This window comes from Mya arenaria, chromosome 3, assembly GCF_026914265.1.
Source record: "Mya arenaria isolate MELC-2E11 chromosome 3, ASM2691426v1".
Classification (NCBI taxonomy): Eukaryota; Metazoa; Mollusca; class Bivalvia; order Myida; family Myidae; genus Mya; species Mya arenaria.
In genome coordinates, this window is record NC_069124.1 from 31,585,570 (window position 1) to 31,611,488 (window position 25,919).

Consider the following 25,919-nt stretch of genomic DNA (forward strand, 5'->3'; position numbering starts at 1 on the left):
AACGTGTCAACATGATGTCCCTACGTCCCTGTAGAGTCTCGTATCTGATAAAACTAATCCGACATTTACAACCATCCGAGGGACGATTAGCTGTTGCAGCGCCCTCTCCCGGGAGTAATTACCGTTGGCCTCTCCGCTTTTGGTTTTGACGTCGGCTTGTCTGGAATGACCAACAGGCCACAATAAGGGGAGAGGCGTCATTTTTGCGAAGCATAGGTCGTTTGTCTTAATGTGTAGACCAGGCTTATGACTTCACATGAGGCCTAAAAATAATTTTGTCTGTTTCAGGTAACCCGACCCTACCTATAAAAACGCGCCGACCCTAACTATTTTTCCGTTTCTGAGCAAAAAAATATTCGTTAGTGAATAGAGAGTTACGAAGGGCGGATAAATGCGAATTGGACGATCAGAATTATTGTTTATATGATAAAACAGCCAGGCAATGACAGTAATGTAGGAAAGACTGCCATGTGCAAGAAAACACTCTGAACTTACGACAGATTTTGAAAAAAAAAAAATCCCTACCTACCCTACCTAAAAAATTTGGGGAAGGTTACCCTAAACAAACATTTATTTTTTTTTGGCCAGAACAATACCGTTTATATGATTGTGTGATATGTCAGAAATTAACCTATTTCTGATAGGATCATTTTTTGTAATGGCGTTTTATTACATAATAAATAGCAATCTGTTTTTTTGTTTGATAATTAAATATGACCGGTTTCTTTACTGTTTCCGGTTTGTGTTTCGAGACCTAGTGAAAAGCTGGTCCTGGATTCAGGGTTTTATTACTAAAACATTGTCTTCTTGGATAATCAAATTATTACCCAAAGACTTACGTAAGTTTTGTAAAGTGGGAAAACAAAGGTGCCTTGAAAAAGGATAAAATGTAGTTTATTGAGAAACCAGTTAAGAGACAAGCCAATAAATTGTGTCTATCCCACCTTCTTCATGCTCCATTCAGCGTGGACGGTCTTTTTGTCGCATTTATTACAGAAAATATATTGTAATATGTTTGTATATATTATATGTGATATGCGAATTTTTTGATAATGAATTACTTGATATATTTGATGTTTCTGAATTTCAGTATGTAACACTTGGTTCACACAAGCAGCCATTGTTTAAGCGTTAAACATGGCGAAATTTAGGTCCACTGGGGCCGGGTGAATCTATTTCATTTTGTGAGGTTATAATTTATTTGTCTGGTCATGTTTGTATATAGCACATGTCATAGTAATAAATATATACTATCTTACATGCTTGCTTGCATGCTTGCTTGTTATCTTACTTACTCACTAACTAACTCACTCACTCACCCAAACTCACTCACTCTCTCACTCACACCCTCGCTCGCTCACTTGCTTGCCATATTGCTTGCTTACTTGCTTACTTGCTTCCTTGCTTACATACTCACTCACTCTTACTCACTCTTACTCACTCACTCACTCACTCACTCACTCACTCACTCACTCACTCACTCACTCACTCACTCACTCACTCACTCACTCACTCACTCACTCACTCACTCACTCACTCACTCACTCACTCACTCACTCACTCACTCACTCACTCACTCACTCACTCACTCACTCACTCACTCACTCACTCACTCACTCACTCACTCACTCAAGTACTTGCTTGCTTACTTACTTAAATAGGTAAAGTTATTTGTGAAATGTAACATAGTTTACTTCTTCATGAAATCTTGTTTGTTTGTAAATATGTAGTGTGCGTCAGTACGGTGACGTACTTAATTATCTAATCAAGAAACATAACTAATGTTTAGAAAAAAAAATGATATGATATTATAATGTATATTAATTTTTATGCATGTTGAGAACGTATAATGTGAAAACACTTCTATACTTGATAGTTTAATTATTTTGATTGGAGTGCATTTTCTTGTTTAAAAGAACAAAAGAACATTGATCAAAAAATCATCAAAGCTGTATCTAATTATTCTATTAATGATAGTTTAGTGGTATGACTCCCTATTTTTCATTTCGGATTTATCTTTGTTATTGCTCGGAGATATTATCTTAATTTTTGTATCTCTTGTCTAGTTAAATAGTGTAAATCGTTATAAAAATGTAAAAGATGAAAGGAACATATTGCAATAATTCGATTGCGATCTCTTATTTGTACCAACGCGAATCACTAATCTAGTTACTAGGTAATCGAATTCCAATTTCGGGAAATTGCCTGACTTTTATGCCTTTCCGATCATTGCGAAGAAGAAAATATAAGCTTGTCTTTTTTTGTAACTCGATTAAAACCTCACATAGCATAGCTGTGGATGATATTAATGTCATAATGATATTTGTTTTATTACTACAAAAGGTATTGTATGTGGATCTGTTGTTGTTGGGATTTCTTTTCTTTTTTAATTGGTGCAGTATCATTCGGAACTACTCGGCTATTTTTATTGAAAATAACCTCGGATGTATGCGGGTACATCAGTTGAAGTAGTTCGTATTTTTTTAATTAAATCATTAATTAAATGTTGTGTTTAAAGGGACTGTACTCCGTATAATAAAACAGCGGGGGAAAAAGAAAATTGTCGAAAACTGTCATAAACTTGGTATCGATGTGTACAATGCATTGAAACTTACTAACTGAAGTACAACAGAGTTTACAATTAATTTATTTTTCGCAGTTTTTTCGTATCTTTCCATTAAAAAATATTACTGGGTATGTCTACTTAGTAGAATTCATTCCTTATGCGTGATTGGCTAGTCGATGTTATCACGTGATATATAAGTAAGCCTTCGTAGCACAGTGGATACAGCCCTGGACTGCAATTTTGGCGACACCGGTTCAAACCCGGTCTCCGACTTGATTTTTTTTTAAATTTTGGTATGTTTTTTTACAATTATGATATCAAAGAGTAAAACATTTTATTAAATAATTGTCCTGAGATTCGTTACAGAAACAAAACTTTTTTGGTGCCAAACTGGTGTACAGTCCCTTTAAGAGTTGTATTTATTGATATTTATTAAATTTAAATTGATTGCCAGTGAAGTGTTTAATTGCAAACATAATTCAGATTCCCAAGAGTTAAGTCATAAAGTTTAACTGCTTAATAAAATAACAACGCGATCTACTTGCAGCGGACTTAAACGTACCGCTTTTTGAGTATGTAAACCGTCCAAATACATCCGAGTATTTCCATAAAAAAATGGCCGAGGAGCTCCGAATGGTTGAAGTAACTTTTTTGAACGCAGCACTGAACAGAAAACCACATCAAAGGCGGCATAACGTTTATTATTTGTATTGGAAGTTAATTAAGCAAAACTAAATACAGAAGTAAGGCCATTAGGCAACGATTTTTGACACGTTTACCGATGTGGTTGGCTTAAAAATTATGTTTATTATATTGATGTTTGAACAACCACCGCGTTGAAAGTAATACAAGAATACATAAAAAATACAACCAAGATTTTTTAGCCAATGAAATTTCAGTAAGATCATTAGATATTAGGCTGTATTATTAAAATTTCAGCTTTCACCTATGTTTAAAGGTCCGCCGATGCCCTGCTTCAGATTTTGCGTTGCCAATGTGTCAGCCGATGAGGTTGTATTCTAAGTCAGTACATGCAGTAAGATGACCTGATGTAAAATGTAAATGATAAAGGAATGGCTCGTTCGCTGAGCTTACTCTGCCCATTCTTTAGCAAAAATATTTTACTTCATGTCATCTACTTTTACGTTTGTGTAATGTGCAGGAAACATTTACTTCATTGTTTGTTATACTTGTTCTGAGAGTGTTCAATGCGAAAATTCGATTAAGGTGCAAGACCACATTTTTTATAATATCGCACTTTATTATATATTTTATGACGTCATTTCCGAGATTACGTCATTAAGCTATTTTTTTAAAAGTCAGTGTTTTTATGTCCAATCTTTAGCGAGACTTAATGTACATTTGTTAATACTTCGGGGAATAGATTGAAGACATTTGCTTTAAAAAGCATTTGCATCCAAATGCGAAAAAGTGTAGGAATAGTTTATGGACGACCAATGGTTGGTCACCAAGACACCAACAATGTGCTCTGCACTTTAATGATGCTTCTATTTTAAGAAACCTATTTACATATTTGTGACCAGGAAGTATTATTTTAAAGACATCCCATTTAAAAAGATATCATGAAAACGCCACAGTACCTTCTTAATTGGATTAGGCGTCACATGTATTATTTTTTGGGGGATGCAGACGACTTTTCTTCAAAAGACTAGGTTTATCAGCTTGTTGTCTTGTGATAATGATAGAATATTGAATGATATTGCTGCTTATTTAGTAGAAATGAATGAAATGCTTAACTTCACTTAATTAACATTTTTAAATATATGCAACGTCACGTGACGTTTAATTGTGGCTCATGCTTTTCTCCTTACGACAAAATGTTATTATCATGATGTGTCTAGTTCATGTTTATATTTCTAAATTTATATTGTCATGAAATGCCATTTGTGTGTTGACAACGTTCTCATTAAATACGATTATAACACTTTGAATTCAATTAAATTAAATTTCCCTGTTTATTTTAAAATTTAAAAAAATAAATATTTTGTTTAAAATAATAGAAAGTTTCAAAAGTTAAGTCACGGTGATTATCATAAAGACATCTTTCTTTTAAAATCCAAAAATGATAAAGAATGTTAATATTTCACAAATTGTATCAAAAAGACAAACTCATATCTTTTTAATAAAAGAAATATTAAATCAGAATTTTGTCCTAACTTAAACTTCTTACTACGCTTAAGAAATTTCAAGAAGTGAGGACAATTATGGTATGATACTGATCTTAATTTGATATATGAACGGTGTAGCTAATCGGATTGCATGATATGAATAACGGCCCAATACAGTGAATGAAGTTATTGATGTATGACCTTAAGATTGACTTAAGCTGCATATATTAATAAAATCTCCATATCCAGTAGAGCTATAAATTGCCAGGTAATTTAACACCAAATAAGGTAAAAACAAAATATAATTTATGTCAGACGACGGTGTTGTTGTTGTTGCAAAATATAACAACATACGCAGCTGTTTATATCATATAGTTTTGCAACTGTTTTTGTCATCTCAATCAGGCTATTGTCTATCGTTGATTTGACGAACCCGAACCATGCGAAATGTCTAGGCTACTTCTGTCAATACAGAATTATTGGGAAAACCCTGAAAGTATTTGAGAGAGAGAGAGTGTAGGCTATTTGAGTCGAGAAAACATTGCGAGTATTTGAGAGAGTCAATGTAACCCTTTCTTCTATGAGCGACTACACTAGTACTTCACAGGCAAATGTCGATACATGACATTGCATGGCATCAAAGACGCCGTGTCTGTTTTGATTGGAAACTGTTTTGTATCGTGATTTGTTTTGTTTACATGTTGCGTACCATTACAGTAAATTATTTCAGTATTGATGTTGCAACGACTTAAAGATGCACGCTTACTCCCAAATCAGATTTTCCACAATTAATAATATTATATTGTTTTAATATTCCAAAAAGGATGAATAAATGTTGAAAACAATGTTTTTTATTTAGGATACCGAGTTTAGTTTGAAAGAAATGCGCATTATACACCATATTTCTATCTGATGAGACTACATGTATAGTATACCATAGTAAATATTTTAGCATTCACCAATCATTTAATATTTTTGCGCTTTCTGCTATTAAATGCACGGTTACAATCTTGCTATCAGTAACTGATATTTTTCATAAATGCATTATTTAGTAAGAAGTTCAAGGCCTAGTTTAAGGAATGTTTGGCATGATGATCCCCTGCTGTGCATCCCCTGTTAAATGCACTGGTGTCACAGTAGGGGCCAATTTCCTGTGTGTTTGTTTATTAGCTCAGGGCCATAAAGAGGTTGACTATTTCTATAATAAAACTTGAACAGCACAGCAGGATACTCAGATCAGAGATCTGATAGACAGCACAAGGCAATAAACATTAAGATCAATACACAGAAGTTGTGTACTATACACAGTTTTAGGGGGGTTCACTTATAGAACTAGCTTAAACTAGGCCTTTAATGGTTATCCGTCAAATTGGTGTTTGTTATACATGTTTTGTATTGACTTCGAACAAAACTGTCACTTTAAAGTGGCTAGGCACCATAGAAAAAAAAGTGCAAGAAAAAAAAGAAAATTGCCAAAAACTTACAAAACATTAATAATGTTGTGTAAAACGCATTGAATCTTACTTACGGATGTATCACATCGCTTACGCCACATGCTTTATTCACAGTGTTTGCGTATTTTTCCAATTCGAAATATACGTCAATTTAAAAATAGCGTCGGCTTATGTGGCTGTACTAATCACGTGACTTTCACGTGCTAAATATACAGACTATAAACTGGGATAATATATACAAAATATTCTTTCGATCATGTAAAAGAATGTATTATCGGCCTCATACTAGCTAGTACAAACAATTCTAGGCCTTTTTGTGGAAATAATGTTTTTGGCGATTTTGAGACCATCTGGTGTCTAGCCCCTTTAAAAGAGTTTTGTTTTCTAATCATGTAAAACCTTTTGTGCTTACACGCACATATAATTAGTTTCAACAGTATATACTATGTAATTTCATGAAGTTGTGCCATTAATTTAGTGTACATGTAAATTGGTAAAATTGTGTTTCAATTAATTTTAACAAAGGACTCGGCAAAATCCTGTTAGAAATCCGTCTACGTGAAAGGAATTGCAGAAGGCCTTAGGGACTGCACATTGAAATGCTAAATGAACTAATGTCTGCAGTTCCACATGCAACGAATTAAAGATGTGACTAAAATCAATGTATATTGAAATTGAATATTAGAGGTGGGTGTCAATTAGTGGCGCAATCTTTTTACGTGCGCCCTTCCCTCAAAACAGAAATAAATGTGACATGAAATGTTTGCAAGGGGGGTAAAGGACTACTCCTACAAGAAATTTTATAATTTATAGTCCGAAATGGTGCATTTTAGATTGAGCGTATTTCATAACTTCTTTTTGTGTTATTGACATATCAAGTAAACTTGGGCGGTTTCAGGGGGGGGGGGGGGGGTGCAACACACACACACGAAACCCGCTAGTGTAAAAGTAAGCTGAATGAATGATATAAATTATAATCAACTGTGAATATTGGTTTGACAAATCAAAACTTGTTTTTCGAAAGTTAATGTTAATTTGACTCAATAAACAAGAATCAACATTGAATGTTGAAGTGGTTTTGACAAACGACCTGTAAAGCATCCGTGGAACTTGACAAATGACATTCAGAACATTCATGTCAAGCTAGATTGACACCTGACATTGCATGTTGACTTTACAATGACCATTTGACATTTAAGAAATGAATGTTGAGCTGACTCGACTAACACCATCATCTTCTAATAAAATTGATTTCAAAAACGTGGAAATACTATCAAAATGACATTGAATGTCAATTAACGTCGCCATTCGACATTCCGAAAACGAACTTCGAGCTCCCATGATAAATAACGTTCGACACTGAATGCCAGGATGGTTTGACAAACAATATTGTCATCCAATGTATTAGGAAATTTGAAAGTAAGAATGCATTGATGTACCAAAATATCAATTATCTGTGTAGAAGAGATGAACATTAATCAAAAAACGCATTGAAACAAATTGCTACTTTATTACATGCTAAAAGCTCATTTTAAATAACATCAGAACGCTCTGTAAAATCATTAAAGAAATAATGGTTAGATTTTGATAATGATAAATTCATTGATGTATTTTGTTTCCCTTTAAATGCCTCCTCCATTATAAAGGTATAATGTTAATATTGTATGACACCGAATTATTTATTGTTTCTTAAAAAATACAGATATACCGTTTTTACAACTTTTTCACTTTTTTGTCTTGGAAATAACAAATTTTTGCGTAAATATCTGCAGACCAATGATATAAGATCAGAAAAAATATCAGATCGTACATTTTAATATTTCCGTTCGAAAATTAATGCTTTATGACTGAAACCGTTACTAACGGTTAAAGAAAAATGCATAAAACATTTTTTGAACTTTAATATTAAAATCTGCTTTCTAATTTTTGTCAGCAGTCTTGTATGACTAGTTTACATGCGTTTTCGCAAAACTTGGCCCGTTCCAAGACAAAAAATAAAAAAGTTGTCAAAACGTTCAATTTGTGAGAGTGCAACTTTTAAAAATGTTGAGACTATTCTCGTTCTCTACATAGTTATATATATTTCTGTACTCTTATTGTCATGTTTTGTGACATGAGTTATACGAAATAGACTTGGAAGCTTGGAATTTCTGAAGTCATTGTTAACGTACTAATGATTTATTTAAGAATTGACGTCATTGATTGTTTGCCCCAGATGTATGTTCAGTGTGTGTATACCACGTGATAAATTGCATCATACATATCGGAGGGCAACAGTTTGCTTCGAATGAAGACTTTAAATAAAGCTAACTTCACTATTTCTTCACCATTTTAATGAAACATAGCGCAGTCTACGCCGCTTACAGAGCCCCGCCTTCGGTCTTTTACAAGAGTTTGATTGAGAGTTTAGTTTCTTAAAACACTTTGATAAACCTTTTAACAAAACGGCCGGCTGACGGAGCACTGTCAAAACATTATTTTGGAAACAGGTTTGTCGAAGTGTTTAGTAAAAATAATCACCTTATCAAACTCCGGTAATAATACGTGTGCGGGGCTCCTTAAGCGCCGCCATAGACTGACTGCCCTTTGTTTCATTTAAAATGGTGTAGTTAAAGAAAAGTTATATAATTTGTTTTAAGTCTTCAACTTTAGCAAAATGTTGCCTTCGCGATGTAGCATTTATGACGTAATTTATCACGTGATATACACTCACTGATGTGTGCTGACCTTTGATTTGGATAGCAGAACGGTTCAAATTTTCAAAATATTAAATGATATCAAAATTTCTAATTACACGGTTTTAAAAAACTGAATAATAATGAACCTAATGACGTCATTACCCCTTTGATGTTTATTTATAGCTTTGACAACATTTGTCCTAAATATTGAAAACGAATGGTACTACAAGGATGTTTGTATAATCATGTGATTTTGACATTATTTTTCTCTGATGCTAATGTTTAAATATTGAAGCGGAAACGCTCTAAAAGGGGTTGACGGGATGTAGGTACTGTGCGGTTCAAGGTATTCACTCGGTCAGTATACTGCATGCTATTGCGTCTCATCCTTGTAAGAACAGACTGTTATTTTATTCAAACCCAAGGAGCACTAAATATCAATTTGGATTGTACTGCATGCAGGCTGTCATTATCGATGCATGCATATAATAAGTGTGTCTTTTTATTCCAGCACTAACCTTGATGACATTTATTTGATACAAATCCTTTTGTATGACAGTGTTCACGTATAAGATAGCTCCTAACGTTGACATAACCAGGTAAAAGAGTGTGATTTTTGTTGACACGACATAAAAGATTCGCAAGTAAAGCAATTGCAGCTACAGCGACCAAGCAAAGTTTGGATCTACTACTTTTTGACTTCAATCTTTTCATAAAACCCTAGTATATAAATGAAAAGTATCAGTTGATTTTGGTAACGTACAGTTATGTAATCTACATACTGTTAGAATCTCAATTAGCACAGAAAATATATCTGTTGCAATCTTAAACCCTTACGACAATAGAAAGAAACTGTATTCGAGTCCACATATTAAAGACATTAAGAACTAAAGATCAATAATTTACAAATACTTAAAATAAAGAAATATCAGGTTATGTACACAAAATGCTGTAACATTGAAACAAACGATAACAGTAACTCTATAGATTGAAAATAATACCGAGCTGGTTTGACACACAACAATGCACTAAAAGCAATTTACATAATTTCAGGTAATAGTGATACAATTTTACTGTTTAAAACAGAAGAGTTACCTGTAACAGTAACGTATTATAACTGAAATTACAGGCCTTAATACAGTTTCAGTTAATATAAGCATTGTTTTTTTCTTCCTGAACGTTAAAGTGATCAATGTGTTTATCTAACATGGTAAAACATTATTGTTTTGATACATATTTTTTAAGAAAAATATCAAGAGCTAGAAACAACTTTGAATTTTGAAATCAAGGGGTAACGTTTCAAACATGTTGTGTCTCCTTAAAACCTCAACGGTCAATTGGCAGAAAATGGTAAAAGGTTCAGCAGGCGTATAAATTTCAGAAAATATAGCTGTAAAAAGTGTGTGTGGGGGGGGGGGGGGGCACAACCTTAACCTGTTTACTCGGTCGTCTATTGTGCTTTGTTTTAAGACACATTTGCTTTGCACAATTTTAAATACAATATATGCAGACATCATTTTATAATCGTCATCACTTTTTTGTCAATTTAATTGATTCGATTCGCCATACTAAATCACTGATTTGCATTTAATATATAATTGCATAATGCTAGACATCCATTGTAGCATTATATCACACGCAAGAATACTTAAAAGATGCAATATTACTCCCAAATTAGATTTACCACAATTATTTAAATGGTTTTAATATACCAAAAGGATGAATAAATATCGAAAACAATGATTCTTATGAAGGATACCAAGTTTAATTTGAAAGAAAGGTGCAGAAAACACGGTATTTCTATATTATGAAACGATAGTAGATCACAGTAAATATTTTAGCATTCACCAATCATTTAATATCTGTTTGCGTATTAGCTATTAAATACACCGCTACAATCTTGTTATCAATAAGTTGTAATAAATTGTTTCCATAAATGCATTATTTAGTTAGTAGTTAAAGATTAATTACTCAAAATTTATGTTTGTTATACATGTGTATATATTGATTTTTAATAAGTGTGTCACTTTAATGGTTATATTGCAAATGAGATGTTATTTTTTGTATATAACACATCTATTTGTATAGTTTGTCATGAATAGCAGACAGCATAAGAAGTATAAACCTCTATGTTAAACTCAGAAATTGGTTTGAATGTCGAGTTGATCTTGTCTGTCTGTCTACGTCTGTACGTCCAGAAATCTTAGGTGTCGCCGACTCCCGGATATCCTGATAGGGCAGTGGAAAGCACACTCGCTTCTCACGTAGGCAAGGTTCGATTCCCGAACTAGGGGCATGTGTGTTTGGTTTGTGATCACCAAGCCGGACAAAAAGGTTTCCTCCGGATACTCCGGTTTCCCCCACAACACGTGATCACGCTCTCATATAACATCGTGGCAACGAGAGTAATTACTATAATTTTGTAAAAACTTGTTTCACAATCGTTGCAAAATAAATAAGTTTAAAATAACGTCCCATGGGAGATTAGCTACAAACTCCACATAATTATTAGGCATCATAAAGATAATCGAAATGAAGGGGTTTGTGACGTGGCCTTGGATTATGATCAGAAGTATGACAAATTGCTCTATTGACCTCTTTATAAAGCATAACGAAGCATGTGTGCGTGTAAAACACCTCGTACATCAGTTCGAGGATTTGGTTCAAGCAAAGATTATCCAACGTTTTCTGCATACAATCCTTAAATTTTCAGAATTATATTTGCTCAATTTTTGAAAAACTTTTATCCGTTTTTGTTGTTTTCTGTAATTTCGGTAAACAGAGTAGAGGAAAACAATCTTATGCATCTCGTGAGTCTTTATACCACATTTGGGCGATTGCTTTAGACTAACAAAGATATTAACACATTCATAACATACAGATGATCATATAATCTAACGAAGCAAATTGTGCTACATCTATTTTGTCAAGAATTATTGCAGTTTTTTTTATTGTTGTTTTTTAAAATAAACTAGAGCTATTACTGAATGTGATTAATACCCCCGAACGCCGCCTCTCATTATGATTTATCATTGTATGAAGTTTTATGCTATTCCATCTAGTAGTTTTCGAGTTACTGTCCGGACAAAAGTTTGACAAAAAAAAACACAGAAATAGGCAATATCTCTGTAATTTGCTAATAAAAGTTTTATAATAAAGTTTTATTATATTTCATCCGGTAGTTTTCAGGTTATGCTCCGGACAAGAAAAAAGTAACAAAGGGCAATTACTCTGTAATTGGCTGAAATATAATTGCGGTTCCTGAACAGTACACTTCCTCTCATTATGATCTATCACTGTATGAAGATTTATTAAATTCCATCTAATAGTTTTCAAGTTATGCTCCGGACAAGAAAAAAGTAACAAAGGGCAGTTACTATGTAATAAGCTGAGATAGAATTGCGGTTCCTGTACACTGCACTCCCTCTCATTATGATCTATCACTGTATGAAGTTTTATTAAATTCCATCCAATATATTTCAAGTTATGCTCCGGACAAGAAAAAGTAACAAAGGGCACTAACTCTGTAATTAGCTGAAATAGAATTGCGGTTCCTGTACACTGCACTTCCTCTCATTATGATCTATTACTGTATGAAGTTTTATTAAATTCCATCCAATAATTTTCAAGTTATGCTTCGGACAAGAAAAAAATAACAAAGGGCAGTAACTCTGTAATAAGCTGAACTAGAGTTATGGTTCTTGTGCACTGCACTTCCTCTCATTGTGCTTTACCATTGTATGAAGTTTTAATAAATTCCATTTAGTAGTTTGCAATTTAATGTCTGGAAAAAAATGACAGCAAAAAAAAACAAATAAAGGGCAATAACTCAGTAATTAGTTTAGGTAGAGTTATGGTTCTTGAACTTTGTACTTCCTCTTACTGTGCTTAACCATTGTATGAAGTTCCAATGAATTCCATCTAGTACTTTTCAAGTTATACTCCGGACAGAAAAAAAAACTAACAAAGGGCAATAACTCAGTAATAAGCAAGAATAGAGTTATCGTTATTGTACACTGCACCTCCTCTCATTATGCTCTACCATTGTATGAAGTTTAATCCAATTCCATCCAGTAGTTTTTAAGTTATGCTCCGGACAAGGTAAATTGCAACAGACCGACCGACAAACCGACGGACCGACCGACCGACCTCAGGGTGACTCCAATATACCCCCTTCAAACTTCGTTTTTTGGATCATCCCTCGTATGTATATTCCCATACAATCCTTACTTACAGATAATTAGGCATATATGAATCTAGTCAGTCATGACCATGACAATAGAGAAGTAGCAAAAAACTAATGATACCGGCAGGTGTACGTGTTGGCTCTTGTTTGTGCACTACGTCATCCAAATATGTAATACACTGTACATGTTAAGAATGTCATTGCCGATAACTCGCGGAAATTGTTATATGTGTGAATCAGCGAGCGTGCACGTACTCAACCTCAACTGCAACTAGCTTTACGTACAAGTGCACGTGCACGTTGTGTTTCGCAATCAGTCTTAATGAATTTAATGTGCTAAGGCCAAGAGCATATTTAATTTGTTTCCTTAATTACATGTTTCTCCAAAAAATAGGGTCGGTGGGTAGGCAAATCTTTGTTGATACTTATGTATAGAAAACCGGCATTCTGTAACATACCCAATGTGTATCACTATTGTAGAGAATGTTTAATACAAAAATGTCAAATTTTAACATGTTAATTCCTATTTAGTTTACAGTTATTAAAGAAATTACGAAAAAGTCCACACTAAGGCTAAAAAAGTGAAAGGTCGGGAGGAAAAAATAGGGTACGTCTGGTTAATGAAATTTAAGCCCTATTGTAAACAATATGATCAAGTCATGAAGTTGATCTTTATAAGACGGTCGAAATGGTTGCTTAAACGAGATGCAATGAGTTGGAAATATCTGGTGAAATATGTGATATATTGAGGCGGTCTATCAAGACTAATTTACTAAAAGTGCGTCTTTTTCGTATTATAATAAATTATTGCAATGGAAAATACCCGGGCAAGCCCGACAATCAAATACTATAAATAATGCATTGAAACTGAAGAGCATTTACATGTGCATTTAAGTGAGAACGGTTTTAATTTCTTCCAGCGGTGTGTTCCGATTTGCATGACGGGTTTATACAATCGTATAAAGAATAGCAGAATCTATCTCACATTAAAATATTTTAAAAGGATTTTATCAAGTCATATCCTAATTTCAAATTTAGATTTTAAAATAAATATCAGTGATGGGCATGAATTGAAAAGATATTTGAAGGGCCGATAGTTCAGAACTTTGTTAAAGTTAACAACATTGTTTTCGTCATATAAGTTAACTTTCAAATAGTTTTTTTTTTTGCTTTTGAAGTTTACTGGATAAACTTTTTATCTGCTGTAACAATTATAAGGTTTGACATAACCTGTTCAGCTGTATTTGTTTTATTTAAATATATGAGCATAGCCTCAACGATTTCATGTTAAAAAGTTAATAACGATATCGCTTAATACGTTGTTTAAATTAACAAGATTCAGAATATTCGGCCTTATAGTGACTGCTCACCCAGTGGGGTTTTAGCAAAAGAGTCAAGGAAAGGTGCTGCACACTTTCCTTTTTTTACTAACACCCTTCTGCAAAATTAAAGACCAGCATGGATACCCTTCTGCACAAATGGAGACCAGCATTGTACCAATCTTCCAAAATGAAGGCCAGCATGGATACCTTTCTGCCCAAATGGACACTAGCATTGGTACCCTTCTGGTCAAATGTAGACTAGCATTGGTACCCTTCTGCCCAAATCGAGACTATCATGGGTACCCTTCTGCCCAAATGGAGATTAGCATGTGTAGCCTTCTGCCCAAATGGAGATTAGCATGTGTACCCTTCTGCCCAGATATAGACTAGCATGGGTACCCTTCTGCCCAAATGGAGATTAGCATGTGCACCCTTCTGCCCAAATGGAGATTAGCATGTGTACCCTTCTTCCCAGATATAGACTAGCATGGGTACCCTTCTATCCAAACAAAGACTAGCATGGTAACCCTTCTGCCCAAATGGAGATTAGCATGTGTACCCTTCTGCCCAAATGTAGACTAGCATGGGTTTCCTTCTAACCAGATATAGACTAGCATGGTAACCCTTCTGCCCAAATGGAGAATAGCATGTGTACCCTTCTGCCCAAATGTAGACTAGCATGGGTTCCCTTCTGCCCAAATTGAGACTGGCATGGGTTCGCTTCTGCCCAAATGGAGACTGGCATGGGTACCCTTCTGCCCAAATGGAGACTAGCATGGGCACCCTTCTGCCAAAATGGAGACTAGCATTGGTACCCTTCTGCCCAAATGGAGACTAGCATGGGTACCCTTCTGCCCAAATGGAGACTAGCATTGGTACCCTTCTGCCCAAATGGAGACTGGCATGGGTACCCTTCTGCCCAAATGGAGACTAGCATGGGCACCCTTCTGCCAAAATGGAGACTAGCATTGGTACCCTTCTGCCCAAATGTAGACTAGCATGGGTTCCCTTCTGCCCAAATTGAGACTGGCATGGGTACGCTTCTGCCCAAATGGAGACTGGCATTGGAACCCTTCTGCCCAAATGGAGACTAGCATGGGCACCCTTCTGCCAAAATGGAGACTAGCATTGGTACCCTTCTGCCCAAATGGAGACTAACGTGGGTACCCTTCTGCCCAAATGGAGACTAGCATGGGTACCCTTCTGCCCAAATGGAGACTAGCATGGGTACCCTTCTGCCAAAATGGAGACTAGCATGGGTACCCTTCTTCCAAAATGTACACTAGCATGGGTACATTTCTGCCCAAATGGAAACTAGCATGGGTACCCTTCTTCCCAATTGGAGACTAACATGGGTACCTTTCTGCCCAAATGTAGACTAGCATGGGTACTCTTCTGCCCAAATCGAGACTTGCATGATACCCTTCTTCCCAAATGGAGACTAGCATGGTAACCCTTTTGCCCAAATGGAGACTAGCATGAGTACCATTCTGCCAAAATGTAGACTAGCATTGGTACCCTTCTGCCCAAATGGAGACTAGCATGGGCACCCTTCTGCCAAAATGGAGACTAGCATTGGTACCCTTCTGCCCAAATGGAGACTAGCATGGGTACCCTTCTGCCAAAATGTAGACTAGCATTGGTACCCTTCTTCCAAAATGTACACTAGCATGGGTACATTTCTGCCCAAATGGAGACTAGCATGGGTACTCTTCTGCCCAAATCGAGACTAGCATTGGTACCCTTCTTCCCAAATGGAGACTAGCATGGGTACCCTTCTGCCCAAATGGAGACTAGCATTGGTACCCTTCTTCCAAAATGTACACTAGCATGGGTACATTTCTGCCCAAATGGAGACTAGCATGGGTACTCTTCTGCCCAAATCGAGACTTGCATGATACCCTTCTGCCCAAATGTAGACTAGCATTGGTACCCTTCTGCCCAAATGGAGACTAGCATTGGTACCCTTCTGCCCAAATGGAGACTAGCATGGGTACTCTTCTGCCCAAATCGCGACTTGCATGATACCCTTCTGCCCAAATGTAGACTAGCATTGGTACCCTTCTGCCCAAATGGAGACTAGCATGGGTACCCTTCTGCCCAAATGGAGACTAGCATGAGTACCATTCTGCCAAAATGTAGACTAGCATTGGTACCCTTCTGCCCAAATGGAGACTAGCATGGGCACCCTTCTGCCAAAATGGAGACTAGCATGAGTACCATTCTGCCAAAATGGAGACTAGCATTGGTACCCTTCTGCCAAAATGGAGACTAGCATGGGTACATTTCTGCCCAAATGGAGACTGGCATGGGTACTCTTCTGCCCAAATCGAGACTTGCATGATACCCTTCTTCCCAAATGGAGACTAGCATGGTAACCCTTTTGCCCAAATGGAGATTAGCATGTGTACCCTTCTTCCCAAATGGAGATTAGCATGGGCACCCTTCTGCCAAAATGGAGACTAGCATGAGTACCATTCTGCCAAAATGGAGACTAGCATTGGTACCCTTCTGCCCAAATGGAGACTAGCATGGGCACCCTTCTGCCAAAATGGAGACTAGCATGAGTACCATTCTGCCAAAATGGAGACTAGCATTGGTACCCTTCTGCCCAAATGGAGACTAGCATTGGTACCCTTCTTCCAAAATGTACACTAGCATGGGTACATTTCTGCCCAAATGGAGACTAGCATGGGTACTCTTCTGCCCAAATCGAGACTTGCATGATACCCTTCTTCCCAAATGGAGACTAGCATGGTAACCCTTTTGCCCAAATGGAGATTAGCATGTGTACCCTTCTTCCCAAATGGAGATTAGCATGTGTACAATTCTGCTAAAATGGAGACTAGCATGGGTACCTTTCTGCCCAAATGGAGACTTGTATGTGTAACCTTCTGCTCAAATGTAGACTAGCGTGGGTACCCTTCTGCCCAAATCGAGATTATCAAGGGAACCCTTCTGCTAAAATGGAGACTAGGATGGGTACTCTTCTGCCCAAATGGAGACTTGTATGTGTACCCTTCTGCCCAAATGGAGACTAACGTGTGTACCCTTCTGCCCAAATCGAGACTAGCATGGGTACCCTTCTGCTAAAATGGAGACTAGCATGGCTACCCTTTTGCCCAAATGGAGACTAGCGTGGGTACCCTTCTGCCCTAATGGAGACTAACGTGTATATCCCTTCTGCCCAAATCGAGACTAGCATGGGTACCCTTCTGCTAAAATTGAGACTAGCATGGCTACCCTTCTGCCCAAATGGAGACTAGCGTGGGTATCCTCCTGCCCAAATCGAGACTAGCTTGTGAACCCTTCTGCTAAAATGGAGACTAGCATGGGTACTCTTCTGCCCAAATGTAGACTTGTATGTGTACCCTTTTGCCCAAATGGAGACTAGCGTGGGTACACTTTTGCCCAAATGGAGACTAGCGTGGGTACCCTTCTGCCCAAATTGAGACTAACGTGGGTACCCTTCTGCCCAAATGGAGACTAGCATGGGTACCCTTCTGCCCAAATGAAGACTTGTATGTGTACCCTTTTGCACAAATGGAGACTAGCGTGGGTACCCTTTTGCCCAAATGGAGACTAGCGTGGGTACCCTTCTGCCCAAATGGAGACAAACGTGGGTACCCTTCTGCCCAAATGGAGACTAACATGGGTACCCTTCTGCTCAAATAGAGACTAGCATGGGTACCCTTCTGCCCAAATGGAGACTAGCATGGGTACCTTTCTGCCCAAATGGAGACTAGCATGGGTACCCTTCTCCCCAAATTGAGACTGGCATGGGTACCCTTCTACCCAAATGGAGACTAACGTGGGTACCCTTCTGCCCAAATGGAAACTAACGTGGGTGCCCTTCTGCCCAAATGGAGACTAGTGTGGGTACCCTTCTGCCCAAATGGAGACTAGCGTGGGTTACCTTCTGTCCAAATGGAAACTAACGTGGGTACCCTTCTGCCAAAATGGAGACTAGCATGGGCACCCTTCTGCCAAAATAGAGACTAGCATTGGTACCCTTCTGCCCAAATGTAGACTAGCATGGGTACTTTTCTGCCCAAATGGAGACTAGTGTGGGTACCCTTCTTCCCATATGGAGACCAATATGGGTACCCTTCTGCCCAAATGTAGACTAGCATGGGTACTCTTCTGCCCTAATCGAGACTAGCATGGTTACCCTTCTGCCCAAATGGAGATTAGCATGTGTAGCCTTCTGCCTAAATGGAGATTAGCATGTGTACCCTTCTGCCCAAATGTAGACTAGCACGGGTACCCTTCTGCCAAAATGGAGACTACCATTGGTACCCTTCTGCCCAAATGGAGACTACCATGGGCACTCTTCTGCCAACATGGAGACTAGCATTGGTACCATTCTGCCAAAATGGAGACTAGCATGAGTACTTTTCTGCCCAAATGGAGACTGGCATGGGTACCCTTCTTCCCAAATGGAGACTAATATGGGTACCCTTCTGACCAAATGTAGACTAGCATGGGTACTCTTCTGCCCAAATGGAGACTAGCATGGGTACTCTTCTGCCCAAATCGAGACTAGCATGGGTACCCTTCTGCCAAAATGAAGACTAGCATGGTTACCCTTCTGCCCAAATGGAGATTAGCATGTGTACCCTTCTGCCCAAATGGAGATTAGCATGTGTACCCTTCTGCCCAAATGTAGACTAGCACGTGTACCCTTCTGCCAAAATGGAGACTACCATTGGTACCCTTCTGCCCAAATGGAGACTACCATGGGCACCCTTCTGCCAACATGGAGACTAGCATTGGTACCCTTCTGCCAAAATGGAGACTAGCATGAGTACTTTTCTGCCCAAATTGAGACTAGCATGGGTACCCTTCTTCCCAAATGGAGACTAATATGGATACCCTTCTGACCAAATGTAGACTAGCATGGGTACTCTTCTGCCCAAATGGAGACTAGCATGGGTACGTTTCTGCCCAAATGAACACTAGCATGGATACCCTTCTATCCAAATGGTGGCTAATATGGTTTCCCTTCTGACCAAATGTAGACTAGCATGGGTACTCTTCTGCCCAAATGGAGACTAGCATGGGTACTTTTCTGCCCAATTGAAGCCTAGCATGGATACCCTTCTTCCCAAATGGTGGCTAATATGGTTACCCTTCTGCCCAAAAGGAGACTTATACGGGTACCCTTCTGCCCAAACGAAGACTAGCATGGTAACTCTTCTGCCCAAATGGAGACTAGCATAGTAACTCTTCTGCGCAAACGGAGATTAACGTGTGTACCCTTTTGCCCAAATCGAGACTAGCATGGGTATCCTTCTGCCCAAATGGAGACTAGCATGGGTACTCTTCTGCCCAAATGGAGACTAGCATGGGTACCTTTCTGCCCAAATGGAGACTAGCATGGGTACCCATCTGACCAAATGGAGTCTAGCATGGGTACCTTTCTGCCCAAATTGAGACTAGCATGGGTACCCTTCTGCCCAAATGGAGACTAGCATGGGTACCCTTCTGCCCAAATGGACTAGCATGGGTACCCTTCTGCCCAAATGGAGACTAGCTTGGGTACCTTTCTGCCAAAATGAAGACTAGCATGGGTAACCATCTGCCCAAATGGAGACTAGCATGTGGACCCTTCTGCCCAAATGGAGACTAGCATGGGTACCTTTCTGCCCAAATGGAGATTAGCATTGGTACCCTTCTGCTCAAATGGAGACTAGCATGGTAACCCATCTGCCCAAATGGAGACTAGCATGTGTACCCATCTGCCGAAATGGAGACTGGCATGGGTACCTTTCTGCCCAGATATAGACTAGCATGTGTACCCATCTGCCCAAATGGAGACTAGCATGGGTACCTTTCTGCCCAAATGGAGACTAGCATGGCTACCCTTCTGCTCAAATGGAGACTAACACGGGTACCCTTCTGCCTAAATGGAGACTGGCATGGGTACTCTTCTGCCCAAATGGAGACTAGCGTTTGTACCCTTTTGCTTTCCAAGAAATAAATGCTTAGCTTATTTTGACTCATAATATGATTATCGATTTATATTAACGATTCATACGTGACAATTCAAACCTTATATTACTACAAGTGAACACAATTCAAACCTTTTTCTCTCAATTTCATAATGATCACATTTATTTCAGCCCCATACAATGTGCCTTTTTCACCCTAATCAACTTGTACTCTGCAGCACCCTGTCCTTTTTAAACCAAAGGTATTTTATTTTCAACTGTTACGAGTGTTTTGTACTCCTGCTTAATGCATGGGAATTCTGTAAGGCTTTATATTTCAAAGTATATACATGCTCAAAACAGGAAGAGCCCATTACTAATAGAGTGCATATCCGTTTTTGGATCAAAGAATCATTCAGTGTTTTCTCCCCGCTCATTAGTGGGAGGAGGAAGAGGTAGATTAGCCGCACACCGTAATTTTGAGGAGCGAATGTAAGTGGGTCTGCAATGATTCCGTTAAAGACGTCATTTGCATAACTGCTTCCTGTATACAGTTTATTTCTTGAGTGGTTATACAGTCTCTTAAACAGGAATTCAATATATCATTTCAGTAACGTCAGTAAATGCATGCATCATTTCTGCATGTATAACCAATACCTATGTCTAGTTAAATAAACAGGAACGTGGAAGGTGGTGGTGTTAGAGGGGGGGGGGGGGGTAATAATCAGTCGGACTTTGCGGACCAAATCTGCCCTTTGTACAGGGGAGGTTTGACAACAGCCGTGGGATCAGAAGTTTAACCGCAATGTCACTCTGACACTTCTAAAAATAGAATATGATGTTACTTGAACCTATATGTCGTTATGCCAAAGTTTGTCACAAGAGAATAATGTTGATGTTTTGAGCCCCTTTAATGCTCCCTGCCGACCCCCTGTCTCGTACCCCAAACCCCTAAAAAGGCGAACGAATAGCAAATGCTTGAACAAATTATCATTATTTAAAGTTTTAAAAATCAACTTAATACTTAATCAGCCGTTTATGTCATCAATAACACATTATATATTTACTTAAATATCATCGCAATGCTAAGAAAGGAAATTCGTAATCGTGTATGTTAAAATATTGGTACAACCATTCAACCAAAAATAGATTTTACCATTTACAGCTTATTTAACCAGGGTATTTATCTCTTTTTATTATATGATCTTAAAACAAATTTCATGTGATCAAACAGGGGCTTTTAGAATTTTCCATGAAGGATCTTGGTAAGCATTTTAACCCAGCGAACATTTTCCTAATTTGTTGATTATGTTCATTTTACATCCTCTTTACTTTTAGTTAAAAACATATTAACTCATATTTAAGACCCATATACTAAACGTGTTCATATTTCTTTAGCAAAAATTGATCATTTCTTTAAAATCAGCGGTAATAAAAGGCAATTGTATACTAAGTGGAAAATTCAATCTTCGATAAAAGGCAATTTATATTAAGTGGAAAACTTAACCTGTGGACCATTTTGATCAAAGCAATTTTACACTTAGTTGAAAAGTCAACCTGACGTCCGTTACATGAAGTCTCTTAGTATTGTTGCCCCTAGGCAGGATTTAAAACAGTGCAGTACTACTGTTAACAATATCTCCTAGGTACAAGGAGTCTTGATTAAATGACTCTTAGGACACGTTCTGATTGTATCAAACATTTAGATACATATAAAGGGGCACAAAATATATTTAATGAGCAACAAATTTATATTTTTTTAGTTATGATTACGTGGCCACAAAATCCCCACCTAAAAAGCGCTAAAATATCGCTAATAATTTTTATCTGTCATAAACGTTTTGGCATAAACCTCTATTGTGCCCCTATTGCTCTATTAATTATCACTCTGACACTTTTAAAAATAGATAATCATGTTTCTGTCTACAAAGCAGTTTGTTTTCATATGAAGAATTAAAATATAAATGGAAACACAATAGCTTGGAGTGTGATGTCGATTCCAGATAACAGATATAATAAAACAAAATGCAATAAAACACTTATGGACTTGTTAATAATTCATAATCATGTGATAATCACCAGATGAAAGCAATATTGAACGAAGGCTTATTTCCACTTGTTAATATCATAGCACATGCAATACCTAACAAGTCAGTAAATTCATATATATATATATATATATAAAACAGCATGCATTACAAATACAATACCAGGACACTTTACCTGAACTGAGTGAAATCACAATTAATAACGAAAGTCCTGTCATGTTTTCAAGTTCGACATAAGCACGCACGAGTACTCATTAAAATAAGTCGTCACATTTTGGCCACATTTGGAAACACCAGCAGACGACTTTCCAAATCCAGCGCGCAAACGGCGAGCGCAGACGAACCAATACAGGGAGCACGCGCTAAGCAGCCGATTAACCAATAAGGCAAATATTTCTACAGTTCCATTCGCTTGATGTTTATGTGCATGATTTTTGCATGAATGATATTTTCATGAAATGTGTGCTATGCAAAGATGATAAAATTTGGAAAAAAGCATTGAAAGTTTCAGATATCTCTATATAATCGACCAATGTTTCGGTCTGTCAGTTCTATGCTGCAGAAAAAGGAAAACAAAGATAGCTTCACAGATATTTAACTCAAGCAATCTAATAATGGAGGGCTTATTTCCATATAGCATGCGGGTGTTTTTTAACAATCAGTTAATTTGCAAAACAAAAATAGTCATGCAACTGATTTTTGTTTAGAGATTTCGAAAACGCGATGCATTAAAGTCCACGAAACTCACAATAAAGTCAATGATTAAATGATAAATATTTAAACCTTTTTAACATTCAATTTTGACCCCGTTATATATTAACCACATGAGTCATTTTCTTTCTGTTCAAAGAATGACCGATCATTTTTTAACGTCAAGAACTGAACATCCTCCACCCTCCCCCAACCGTTGCGTAACAAATGGCCCTCGTTGAAAGTTGTTCAAGAGTTATATTCACTAACAAACTTAGTCAATATTAGTGGAATTTATTAATTGTATATGTTTTTATTCAACGATAACCGATTGGCTTTATCAAACTTAGATTCAAAACACTGAACGCTATAGTCGCGTATTTGCTAGATCTGTATATTATTACATTTTCCTTCGATAGTGACATACAGTAAACTTGGATGATTTTGAGGGGGGGGGGGGGGGCAGTTACACCCCCTCTACTGCCTGGATCCGTTTGTGCTTATTACAGTGCAGATTTCTGTCGATTATCATTTTTTGGTTTGTAAGTTATATTTTGTGTATGAAATGAGTGTCACACACTGGATTTACTATGCTTTTGCTTAGTTTAGAGCCTTATAACTGCAGATCTCTTTTGATACTTATATAAGAAATTGTTAATAAATAAAGTAATAGGACTGTTTATTGTTGTGTTATTACTGTAGATGAATATATAAAAAAACAAAGCACTAATCAGCATAGTCCGATGATTTGAACGATTATTGATGTGTATTATGAAAATATTATAATTCGGCAAATTAGATTGCTTAATAATTTAGGAAGCCTCTCATTAAAATAGCCGCCAGATTTAAGTTATCCGCTGGTAATTCAGCGCCCGTCTTGTGTGGAATAAGATATTTTGTACTACAACAATAACAAATATCCCTAACATAAATCTGATCAGACACTCTAAGATGTCTAATCTTTTCATTTAATTAACAAAAATCAAAGTGCTGAAAGCACTGATGGACCAGGGCTTCATTCAGGGGAATGTTGACAGCCATGTTCTAAGCATTGGAAAAATCGGCTCACATCACAAGGGGTCACTGTTTAATGGGCTAGCTTAAACTTTAAACTAAAACCGCTTGCAAGCTGCAGAGGTAATTTGAAAAATCTAGTTAAGTGTGTGTAGAGTGAGGGGGGGGGGGGGGGGGGGGCTAAAGCGTTAAATCAGATAAAGTCATAGTTCTTTTGAATTTCTCAAAGTCGTTAAATCAGACTTGTACAAATTAATTTACGTGGTTGGCACACATACTTCTTTAATTTGATCAAATCCTTTTATATCAAAGGACTGTTATTTGCAGTTTCAGAGAAGATTTTCAATAATGTAATTATATACTATATAGAAAACCTGTCACCTCTTTTTCAGGGGAGCTTTAAACCATAGGACCATACTTTGAACAATCTTGTCCCTCTTAATTTGTGCTTGGTATTCAATTCAAATAACATGTTACCATGATAACTTAGTGCTGTTGATAAATATTAGGCACTGCCTTCTGTCTAATGCTATTCATATTACTGCTGCAGACTTTTGTACATAGCAAAGCAAGTTGAGTAGACTAGCTAAGATGACATGAATATCGTTTTTAAAGTATGAAATATTGAAATGTCTTTTAAATACTTTGACCATCAAATTTCATAACATGGTGTCAGCAGTTCATCACACTGCTAGTGAGAATGGAATACCAAACATAATTTTATTCTTTATTTTATACCCATCATCTATCCACATGCAATACATATCACAAAATACGTTAACCCATATTCCGCTCCAGTGCAATACGGCCATATACCACTCTTGTGACGTCACGTCGTAACAAGTATGTTGCGCAAAATGAAATTTATTATGCAAAGATGTGGCTTCTAAGTGATCTAATCAGTAATGTATATAATAAAAGGGTTATTAGTACTGCGTTTTGATCAGGATATGGCGGAATGGCATATTTGATTCTGGTAGTTTTTTGTAGATTTTGATTTTACTCGGCTTGTGCCTTGTGAAATCCGAATCTGCAAAAATCTACTTGAGTCGAATGCAACCTCCTGGATCAAAACGCAGTACTTATAACCCTATTATGAACAAAACCTGTTACCCCGTGGACAGAGCATCTTTAACCCACAGGGCCATTGTAACTTTGAACAATCATTGTTAAAGACAACTACATGTACAAGATGCTTAAGGAAGTAGTTTGGAAAAATTAAGAATTATTTTCTCCGTCTTAATTTGTATGCATTAGATAACTCAATAAATGCAGCAGTTGGCCATTCTTGTATTGTCCTCTGTCACTGTCCTGATAGCTCCCTATCTCAATAGATGCAAAAGGTTGTAGGTTCATGATTCTCCTGGTCCAATATGTCATACAGAAAGAAGATGTTGAATGTAGAATCAAGAAGCTTTCTTTTCAGACACTCCAAATTGAATAGTACTGTAACATTTGGAGTGCCAAGAATTTGTTGGATTCCTAGACAACAGGTATCAGCTGTTGCAGTACATTTGGCAAATACTTTTCACCCGTCCTTGTAAATCTAAAAAAAGCTTTCATTTTGCAAAAGTAGTTCATATAACTATATTAAGGCTGCTAAATCAGAGTTTTAATAATTTTGAAAACTAGATGTGCCTTTAATTGCAGCAATTTGAACTCCAACTCATAATGTCAATTAAGCTGGTTATGCAATACTGCAGTTCCTTGGTGTGGGGATTGCTTTATTTACTTGAATAAACAAACAGTTCTTGCGTTGGAAAGTACAATCATGTATTATCATGCATTTTTCTTGCCCTGACTCCATCCAAGCCTTAAATCTTAGATCAACATGTACTTGGGGCTGTGTAAATATCAATGAGAACAATAAATTATGTTCAATTTAGTGCCACTTATGAT

The 25,919-nt window shown here is 37.1% G+C and overlaps 1 protein-coding gene across 1 annotated transcript in view; it reads right to left on the minus strand.

The window, feature by feature from the left end:
* The window catches only part of LOC128225643 (opioid-binding protein/cell adhesion molecule-like), a 57,098-nt gene extending 34,435 nt beyond the window's left edge, over positions 1-22,663 (minus strand). Inside the window, exon 1 of the mRNA XM_052935546.1 lies at positions 22,492-22,663. Coding sequence (XP_052791506.1) covers positions 22,492-22,534 — 43 coding nt within the window. The 5' untranslated portion in view covers positions 22,535-22,663. The remainder of the gene's footprint in view (positions 1-22,491) is intronic.
* Between the last annotated feature and the right edge of the window lie 3,256 nt (positions 22,664-25,919).